General features: G+C 59.3%; 1 protein-coding gene and 1 long non-coding RNA gene across 2 annotated transcripts in view; both read right to left on the bottom strand.

Moving 5' to 3' along the window:
* Positions 1 to 1,549: 1,549 nt before the first annotated feature.
* On the bottom strand, positions 1,550 to 2,484 carry LOC132012447 (uncharacterized). Its single transcript, XR_009402611.1, has 3 exons — positions 2,323 to 2,484; positions 1,890 to 1,949; positions 1,550 to 1,756 (listed from the first exon to the last, which is right to left on the bottom strand). It is a non-coding gene; the product is annotated as an uncharacterized LOC132012447 (long non-coding RNA).
* A 3,606-nt stretch (positions 2,485 to 6,090) lies between these two features.
* PDXK (pyridoxal kinase) overlaps positions 6,091 to 10,063 on the bottom strand; it is a 35,114-nt gene continuing 31,141 nt past the window's right edge. The window contains exon 11 of the mRNA XM_059392458.1: positions 6,091 to 6,194. Within this exon, the coding sequence (XP_059248441.1) occupies positions 6,106 to 6,194 (89 nt within the window). The 3' untranslated portion in view covers positions 6,091 to 6,105. The remainder of the gene's footprint in view (positions 6,195 to 10,063) is intronic.

Here is a 10,063-nt window from a genome sequence, read left to right as displayed (position 1 = left end):
TCCGGAGCTTCTTCACCGCCCGGTCCCGGGTCACCTGCTCGTTTCCCGCCAGGCGCTGGGCCAGCTGGATCTCGGGGGGGAGCTGCACGCGCGGAACCATGGCGAACGCCGCGGACCCCGGCCCGCCGCCACCCCTTCTTTCCACCCGGGCGCGCGGGCGACGTCACACGACAGCGCCGGTCTGGCGGGAACGGGCGCGTGACGTCACGGAGCGCGCCGGTTCCGCTCGGGGGCGCGTGACGTCACACGGCCGCGACGGCCTCTCCGGGGCCGCCTGCAGCGCCGCCTAGCGTCGCCCGCCGGGCGGGGTGTCGGTTCGCTCGGACGCTGTGTTCCCCGGAGCGGACCCGAGGGCCGCCCCAGGCTTGTACCGAGGGCGAGCCTCGGCCTGTCTCGTTCCGCAATTCCAGGCTCCCAGAGGGAGAGCGGCCTGTGCGCATCAGCGCGCGGACCCGCACCCGGTGCAGCCGGGAAGCCGGAAGGGCCGCCGCGCAGCCGCGATCGCAGGACGGGGTCAGCCCGGGCCCCGCCGGAGAGCCTCCGGGGAGCGTCCCCGGCGACGGTCCCCACGGGGACAGGTCCTCCTGCGTCCCCCAGGAGACCTGGGCCGCCGCTGCAGGCGGCCCGGGAGACCCTCGGCTCCTCGCCGGGGGACTCACGTCCACGACGGCCCGGTCCCCAGAAAACAAAGCCGCTCGCTTGGTCGGACTGGCCGGCGGCTTTCCCGTAGTCTTTCCCGTAGTCGCGCGTTTCCGGACACAATGCCCTGCCGCTCCTGAATAAACCCGTCTTAGCTGGCAAAATCACCTTATTTTAAGGTGCACAAGCCACACCGTTGGTGCTAGTGGCGCTGGCCCCGGGAGGCGGGAACCCTGCGGACATCCAGGCTCCGGCAGCCCCAGCCGCGCGAGCGGGGTTCCGAGAGCGTCGGGATCCCCTTCCCTCCACGCGGGCCGCAGTGCGTCTGCTCAGTCGTGGGCCCGACCGGGCGCGGGAGCCCCCGCGGACCGTCGCTGACCAGCCGCGCCGTGTACGCGAAGCTCTGTGTCCTAGACCAGGGGTGGGGGGCGGCCGGCCCCGGCCCTGCAGCGCTGCACTCTTCATCTTGGGGTCGTGAGTGCCAGCCCTGTGTTGGGCACAGAGCTTCCTTTAAAAAAAACGAATAAAGAAGCGGGTGACATTACAGATCTGGCCCACGGACGTTAGTTTGCCAACACCGGATGCCAAAGAGTACCCTCGCTCTGAGGAAACACTGCAAAGGGGCGATAGTGAGGTGTCCCAATGGCAGGACGTTGATTCAGCAAATAACCACCCGTAGTGATGGGCACATAGAGCGGAATGTTAGCAAAGCTGGACGCCGGGGGCAAGAACACAGGGGTTACCCTGTTTTTCCTACTTTGTCCATGTTTGGAGATTTTCATGACAAAGTTTGGAAGCATTTTAGAAACTGGGTTTTTTGGGTTTTTTTTTTTTTAAGATTTTATTTGAGAGAAAGCAGGCGGAGGGGCAAACGGAGAGGGGGAAGCCCAATGCAGGAGTCCATCCCAGGACCCCGGGATCATGACCTGAGCGAAGGCAGAGGCTTAAACCCACTGAGCCCCCCAGGCACCCCCAGAAACTGGGTTTAGAATCAGAATGAGCTCGTTCACCGAATGTTTACATGTGTGAATAGTGACAGTGGGAACAAGACAAGGCCAGGCGGTGAAGAGACCCTCGTGTGCTGTACGAAGGGCAGCATGATGAGCTGCAAATGGTCCTAAAGCAAGAAGAAAAAGAAGACAACCAAGCCTAAGAAAAGAGCGATTTCAATAAGCACATGGTGAATTTGCGACACGAGATTTTACCAAAATAACAAAATGCACCAACATGCACTTTAAATTGTGCCTTACGGTGTGAACAGCTGTTGGATGCCGGCAGCTAATGGGAGATTTGCATCACATCCGGTGGATCTAAAAAATAATGCGAGGGGGTGCCTGGTGGCTCCGTCGGTTGGGCGTCCCAACTTTCGGCTCAGGTCAAGACCTTAGGGATGTGGGATCGAGCCCCGCACTCAGCGGGGGGTCTGCTCGAGCTTCCCTGTCCCTCTGCTCCTCCCCACACTGGCTTGCACTGGCATGGGTGCTCTCTCTGGCTCTCAAACTCTCAAAATATATCTTTTTAAAAATGAATGAATGTGCTCTATTCTGAATGCAAAGTTATCTCTCTTTCGAAACTCGTCAAAATCTGCTGTGCATTGCAGGCAAGGACCAGCCATGGATGCTAAAATTGCAGGCAAAAGTGTGATAGGAAATACGGTATTTGCATAGTCTCAAAGGTACTTACTGGTTCCAGTAGGACAGTAGTCACTCTCAAGTGGAAAACCTGGCAGACACCACCACTCTATTCAAGACGGAAGTCACCGTCCCCCGTGAGAAGACACGCAGATACCAGGTACCCTCGATGTGGTGCACTGAGAGGACACAGCATCACTGTGGTGAGAAAAAAACACACAGCATCTCCGAGGGCCTCAGAGACAAGGGCAGCTGGTTTAGATTCCCAAGTCAGCATGACTGTACGGAAACTGAACGAGAAACCTGACTCATGGCCCAACACCCCACGCATCCTAGGTGCACCTGCTTTGTGAACGAGTGAGCCGAAGGGAAACCATCTTGCCCTAGAGATTCCACAAGATGCAAAAAAAAGAGCACATAACCCTGCAAAAACTGTTCATTCTCCAGAGTGTAACTTGGCTCAAAGGAAACTCTCTTTCTGACTTTGATTCTCAGAGTTTGTTCATTTTGCATCAATAGTGGTCTTCCTGCCCCCAAACCACAACAACAACCCGATCAGGAGGAAACATCCCCCAAGCCCCAAAGAGAACCAGTCCTCAAAAAAAGGTGATCTATACTCTTTAAAAGGATCAAGGTCCTGAAAAACAAAGGCTGAGAGATGGACTGCCCAGCCGTGTGGGGGAGGCGGGACCAGAAAGATCACTTTACTGGGACGATGGTGAGTGAGTCAGTCCTGTGGGTCAGCGCGTGTGTTGTAAAGCAAGATTCACTTCTTGCTTCTGTAAACTGCTCTCTGCTCCGTATAGTGCCAACATTTGGGGAAAGTTTGCACAAACTGTGCTATCTTTGGAACCTAAACTTATCTCAGTATAAAAAGTTTTAAGTGTTAGAAAAGAAAAAAAAAAAAAAAGCCAGCCAGGAGTGTGGGGAATGGGTGCCTTCATCTCGTACACACATCACCCCGTCATGTCTGCCCCACAAAGGCGAAGCCGGGTGTGTCTGACGCCCTCACCCAGGACTGCGTCCGGCGCTGACCGTGTGGAGGACAGCTGTGAACACCTCACTAGGTACAAATCAGGATCAGAAGTATGCTTATTTACTCCACAAATAATAAGGGCCATCGTATTTCCATACAGTAGCTCATAGAGCCACTTCTCACCCTTGTCCTGCTGTGAAGGCAGAAAAATCCCTGTTTCTGGATCCCGTGTGTTTCTCCCTCCGCAGACTCTAGGGGAGGACCCTTCCTGCCTCCACAGGCTCCCAGCACGCCTTGGGTACAGGGGGCCTCCCAGCCGCCTCTGCCTGCCCCCCGGCCACTGAGTCTTCACCTGCTGCCCTCCCTGCGTCGCCCTCTGGGTCTCCCGGTTTTCCGACAAGGCCACCAGCCATTGGATTTAGGCACCCCCCTGCTCCTGTAGTAACCTCTCTTAACTAACGACAGCTGCCAAGACCCTATTTCCAAATTAATGGCTCCTTCGCAGGTTCCAGATGGTCGTGACTTTCAGGAAACACTATGGGTCCCACTACAGAAGGGGGGAGGAAGGTTACTCCGAGCCTCAGACTCTGCATCCGCCTTTAGCAACCCCTAAAACAGTGCTGCAAGGGAGGTATGATTTTTGCCATCTTGTAGGTGAGCAAAGGGGCTCACAGGTTACACTTCCGCCCCGCGCCTGTCGGGGCAGGGCCAAGGATACGCCCAGGCTGACCCACGGTGCTCAGGGCTGTGCGAGAGCCCTCCATCCTCACCAGGACCGCTTCTCGGGTGTCCCCCCGGGCCCGCGAGGCTGCTGCCCGCAGACCTTCTCTCCAGACCAAACTCACTCGCTTACAGCACGCACTAGGCTCCTTCCTCGTGTTTACGATCTCAATTTCTCATTATAGAAAATTAGGGAAATAAGAAAATTTAGAGGAAGGAACCAGACGTAGCCTCATGGTCCGAAAGAACAAGCTGGCACAGATCTGCTCATTCTCGGCATCAGATTTTCTGTTAACGACACACTAATGTATTAATATAACTTATTAATTGCATTCATTACACTATATTGACCGTTTTGAAACTGCTTTTCAAGAACATACCTCGCATTTTCCCACGATATTATTAACTTCTCAAGAATATGCAGTATTCCAAAATAAGACAACTCTTGTTTTTAAAAAGAAAAAGTTGTTTAATAAAACTTTGGAACAATACAGAAAATCACCAGGAGGAGAGTTATGAAATGCCTCTGTCCCACCGTCCGAGGTGGCTACTGGAAACAGCTCAGTGAACACCGCCAGTTCCGGGCCCCTGGGCCCCACTGCGCTCCCGAGAACCCGACTCTCCAGGGAGAGGCTGCACAATGGCAGTTCCAACAGGCCGCGGGGCGAGCGGACCGCAGGGAAATCGGGAAACGCCCCTCTCGAAGCCCTTCTCCCAAGGCACAGCCTGTTGTCACAGGTGGGGCTGGGATGTGCTTCTGAATTCCAGGATGGAGATTTTTATAAATTTTTTCTGCATCCAAGAATTTTCCTTAATTCCTGGCACTGATTGCTTCAACTGTGGGGGGTTTTGGGTGATTTATGGAAGTGTACAAGAATCAAGTATTTCCTCAGCGCCTCCTGTGTGACAGGTGCAGGGGCGAGGACCGGAGCCCCTGCTGCCCGTCGGCCTGCGGGCGCCGCCGCAAGGACACAGGTTGTCAGCAGACATGGAGAGAACCACTGGGGGGCCCAGGGCAGGGGCATCAGGCGTACCCCGAGAGTCAGCCGCCCCCCACCACCTGAGGATTAGCCTTGCCCCTGACTCTGCTGAGGCTGCTCCACTTAGAAAACCCTTGGCCTGCATTAGTTGACAACAAGGGCCTTTTAAGATTCCACGTCTGTTCCCTCCTTTGACTCATCCCAATTTCTGCAGGTCCCTGCACCCGTCCCAAGGGGCTCAGAGCCTTCTTGGCTGGCGCTGGCTCCCTTCGAGGGCCCGGCTCAGAGGTAAAGCCACGGTCCACTCGGTCTGCAGCAACCCCAGGTGGCCAGGCCTGGGATGGAGGCAGGATGCTGGCGGGCCCGCGTGGGACACCTGGTTTGGGGGTTTCCTTCACTGTTACTTCCCTCGCTAGTGACGACGGGCCGGTGACCGGGACCGCTTCGCTGTGTGAATCTTCCATCTTTCCTTTCCGTTCTGGTCTCCTTTCCTTTTTTTTTTTTTTTAAGATTTTATTTGTTTATTTGACAAACAGACATCACAAGTAGGCAGAGAGGCAGGCAGAGAGAGGGGAAAGCCAGGCTCCCCGCTGAGCAGAGAACCTGATGCGGGGCTCGATCCCAGGACCCTGAGACCATGACCTGAGCAGAAGGCAGAGGCTTAACCCACGGAGCCACCCGGGCGCCCCTCTTTTCTTTCTTTCTTTCTTTTTTTTAAGGGTTTCTCGGGCTGGAATTTAATTAGCAACACATTCCGATGACGATTTTTTTTAAATTTTATTTATTTATCAGAGAGAGAGAGGGGAAGAGAGCGAGCACAGGCAGACAGAGAGGCAGCCTGGCAGAGGCAGAGGGAGAAGCAGTCTCCCTGCTGAGCAAGGAGCCCGATGTGGGACTTGATCCCAGGACGCTGGGATCATGACCTGAGCCGAAGGCAGCTGCTTAACCAACTGAGCCACCCAGGCGTCCCAACGATGACGATTTTTTGCATGCAGGAACACAAGCACAGACAGACTAGCCCTGGGAGCAGGTGTGGGTCACCAAAGAGGGAGGAAAGGAGCTGAGCACCTCGCTGCGGAAGAAGGAACGCTGCCACCTGGAGAAAAAAGCCCCTTGCCTTTCCCACGCCAAGCAAACCAGACACGGTAGGGCTGGGGCGTCACATGTCAGGCGCAAGTGTTGTCCAAGGTCTTGGCTCTAAGAGACGTGATACTCGGTCTTTTTCTCTGGCTCCAGCAAGATGAGAACCTGCAGCGTGAAGGAAGGAGAGATAATGCCAGCCTTTTGCAGTGCCCTTGGATAGAAAAAGTGAGGCTAATTGTGGGAGAGATTTAAGTTAGTGTACTAATTAGAGATAGCATAATAATAGCACTATAGCTCGCCCTGGGGCTGGGATGCTGTCCCAAACATGTGGCACTGATTAACTCATTTACTCCCTAAAAAAAAAAAGACGTCAAAAGCCCTGGAGATTGCCTCCCCGCGGAGAAGGCCAGAGAGAGATGTCCCGCAGCCAGTCCCATGCCGCACAGCCCATAGGAGGGAGGTGTGCCTCTGTGCCCAGGATTTGGCCTCCGAGTCTGCTCTGGGGCTGCTTGCGAACATCTGTGTGGTCCCAGAGCTGCCGCAGGAGGAAACCGCGGCTGCAGAGAGCAGGACCAGAAATGGACGCCACGGAGGGTCCGCGGCCACACCATGTACATGGACCAGAGAACTCTGACCCACAGCCTCTACACGACCATCTGGAAGCCACACCGCGGCCCGAGGGCTGGACCAGTCAGGAGTTGGCCGTGACTGCCCACTTCTCTTCCCCTCCTAACTCGGGACAGCCGACCCTGAAATCAACCCCACAGGATGCCTGGCTTGTGAGCCCGCCCACAGTCTCCATGGAGCACAGGGCACCTTCCTTCTCTTCCATGACAAAGCTGCCCCCATCCGGGCCTGCTGTGGGTCTCTGCCCGACCCGGGGCTGCCGGGGGCCAGCTTTGTTCACTTTCCTTCGGATTCTCTTTGCTTATTCCCCCGGGCGTAGCCTCCTGTCCATAAAATCACAGCGCCTGAGGACCGGGGTCCAGCAGGGAGAGCGCGCGTCAGACCCAAGGAGGCATGTGTTATAACATAAAATTTCACTGCGTGAGTTTAAAGGTCTAAATGGCTTTATGAAATGACCCGCTGGTAGACTGGCATCCCCTCCAGCAAGAAGAGAAGAGCTCGGGCAGCTGTACAGAAGGTAGGGATGTTGTTACAGGTGGAAACAGAGCAGGACAATCAGCGAAAGAAAAGATGGTTCCAGGCGAGGTTACCTTTCCTGGGGGGAGGAGCAGGGCTCTGAGCCTGCAGATTCCCTCCTCTTCTTTGGGGGCAGGGAGAGGGCCCCAGGGACAGGGTACCTCCCTGCGGGCCTCCACAACATCCTCACCGGCGGTTGGGGCTACACTTGGTAGGGGGGAGCTTGGGACTGGGGAGAGGGTGTGGTTAGGTTAGCGACCACGTCCTGGCAGGGTGACTTGGCCTAAGTGGCTCCATTCGGGGCCCGCTGGTTTTCTTTTTTACACATTGCAAGACGGAGCAAAACCCTCTGGGGAGGACAGAGGGAGGAGGGGAAGGCCAGGGCAGCAGGGCCCACCGAGCTGCAGGCAGAACGGCCTTCCCCTCCCCGCCGCGACAGTCGTTTTCTGACGGGTTGTTTCCCGAGTAGGGAGGCTCTCCGTTTTTATGGAGTCAAACCTGACTCACACATTCCTGCAGCTGGAATGGGTTGTGGGATCTGCCCTTCCCCACCCCTCAGGGCTCAACCACACCCGACCTCCTCCGGTCCTGAACTCACAAACTGGGCGCTGCCCTCGCAGGTGCCAGAAAATCTTGTCTCCCCACGCACCTGCTCGCTGGGCCCACCAGCAGATAAGGGTGGGCCCACTCCTGCCAAGTCAGCACCCACTGAGGAGGGGAGGCCAGCATCCAATGAGGGGTGGGCCACGGGTGGCAGGGGTCTGGACCTTTCTAAAAGACCAATCCTGTCTGGACAGCTCCTAGCATGGGCCCTACCCCTGCCCTGAATAAAGTGTGGGACCCTTCCCTTCCCTGGGTGGTGCAGTCTGTCTAATCTTAACCCAAATCCTGTCCTAACCAAGCCCTTTCCAAATGCCCTTGCTCTGACCACTCCTCCCCGAGCCTGGCTGGAAGTACTGGGAGCCTTCTCCTGCCCAGCCCCGGACAGATTCGTGTCTGCTCTGTTCGCACACGCCAGCCCTCCCCCGTGCCACTGCGTCACATGCTGGTGACTAACCTCCAGAGTTAGTCAGAGTTGGGAGGGGGGGGGGAGGGGGACCAGGCCTTGAGGACGTGAGGCTCAGGGTGGCTGAATGCATAGGGGAGTGAGGCCGGGCAGGGCCTGATCCTGGACTCTGGGGTGCTCCGACAGCCTCCTGCCCCTGTCCCCTGCTCCTCCAGGTCCTGGCTGGGCCCAGGCTCCTCTCGCCCGCCCCGGGGGCTCTCATCTCGGGTATGGCTCACCACTTGACTGCGGCCCGCTCCCCACCCCACCCCACCCCAGCGCTGCGTCCAGCCCCGCGCAGGGTGACTCCAGACCGTCCCCTCCAGAACCTACCCCCACCCCCATGTGGGCCGGACCCCAGCTGTCCCCTGCAGTGGGGACACTCCGCCCTGACCCGCAAAGAAGGACGACACCAAAGCTGCCAGTGCGGGGACACCCCTACAGCACGCGACCACTGGTCCCCACACGGTGCGGAGAGTGAGGGTCCCCGTGGTCCCCCGCTCGGTGAGCGCCCAAGGGTGACGACTGCGACGGTCCTTCGCGCCTGCGCACCGCCGCCAGCCCTCGGCCGTGGCTCCGACCCCGCCCACTTCCCCGCCCACGCCCCCATCACTCCGGCCATCGCCCCGCCTCCGGCTCCGCCCCAGTCCCCGCCCCGCCTCCGGCTCCGCCCCAGTCCCCGCCCCCGGGCCACGTGACGTCCGCCTTCTTTAGCTGAGCCGACACCTGGGCGCGGGTCGCTGTCCCGCCCGCAGCGCCTGCCCGCGTCCCGCTCGGCTTCCGTCCGCCGCCAGCATGATGTGCGGGGCGCCCACCGCCTCGCAGCCCGCCACGGCCGAGACCCAGGCCATCGCCGACCAGGTAGGCGGGAGCGCGCGGGGCTCCGGCCGGGGCTGCGGGGTCCGCGGTGCCGGCCCGGGGTCACCTCCGAGAGCGGCAGGTGCGGGGGCGCGCGGGGGCGCGGAGGGGGCGCCCAGCGCGCGGAGATGGCCCGGGACTGCTGGCGGACGCCCCCTCCCCGGGCGCCCCGGCCGGGCTCAGGGGCCTCCGCGTCCGGCCGCCGAGGAGGGCGGTGACTCAGCCCCACGGGACCCGGGAAAATGGGGAATTTGCAGCGACTGCGGGGCGACCCCGCCCGGGCCGCGGCTCCGCGCTCTCCCCCGGCCGCCCGCGCCGGAGGGCCCTGCCCTGCCTCGCCGCTCCTGCTTTTCCCGGACGGAGGAAGTCCTCCCTCGCCCGCGGAGTGCTGGACGTGTGTCAGGCCGCGGGCCCTAATCTGGAGTGGGGCGCTGGGAAGTGACCGGCGGCAGTGGGGTTGCTGCCGGGGGAACTGCGGCGGCCAGCGCAGCTGCTGACGGGCCGCCACGAGGAGAGAGGCCGCGCCCCCCTCCTGCACGTCCCTGCTGGCTCCTTAGGGGGACTGACCGCGCTTCCCAAGACGTTGTGTACCTGCCCCGATGAGGAGCGCCGGCCAGTCCTGTCTTGCGCCCCCCCCCCCCAGTCCCCTGAGGGCTGCTACCTGGCCTGGGGGCTCTTGCTCCCTGTGGGCACGAGTGTCCGAGCTGCCCTTCTATAGGCAGGGGCGTGCCTGGCCAGCCACGTAGCGGCATCACCTGTTACCACCCTGGCCAGCAGCCCAGGGCTCTCCTGCCTCCAGTCCACAAGCAGAAGAAGGGGAGGTGGACCCTTCTGTGGGTGTCGCTACCGGCCCCCCAACCCCGCCGCCAGTTTTGTGAGCTGTCTGCAGAGTCCATTCCGTGCAGACCGGGCATGGCACTTGCAGGAAAAGGGGGCTCCGGGAATTGTTTTCTGCCCCTTAGGGGGAGCTAAGAGTTGAATGTGTCCC

The sequence above is a fragment of the Mustela nigripes genome, chromosome 2, assembly GCF_022355385.1.
Source record: "Mustela nigripes isolate SB6536 chromosome 2, MUSNIG.SB6536, whole genome shotgun sequence".
Lineage (NCBI taxonomy): Eukaryota > Metazoa > Chordata > Mammalia > Carnivora > Mustelidae > Mustela > Mustela nigripes.
This window is presented reverse-complemented; position numbering and strand designations above follow the sequence as displayed.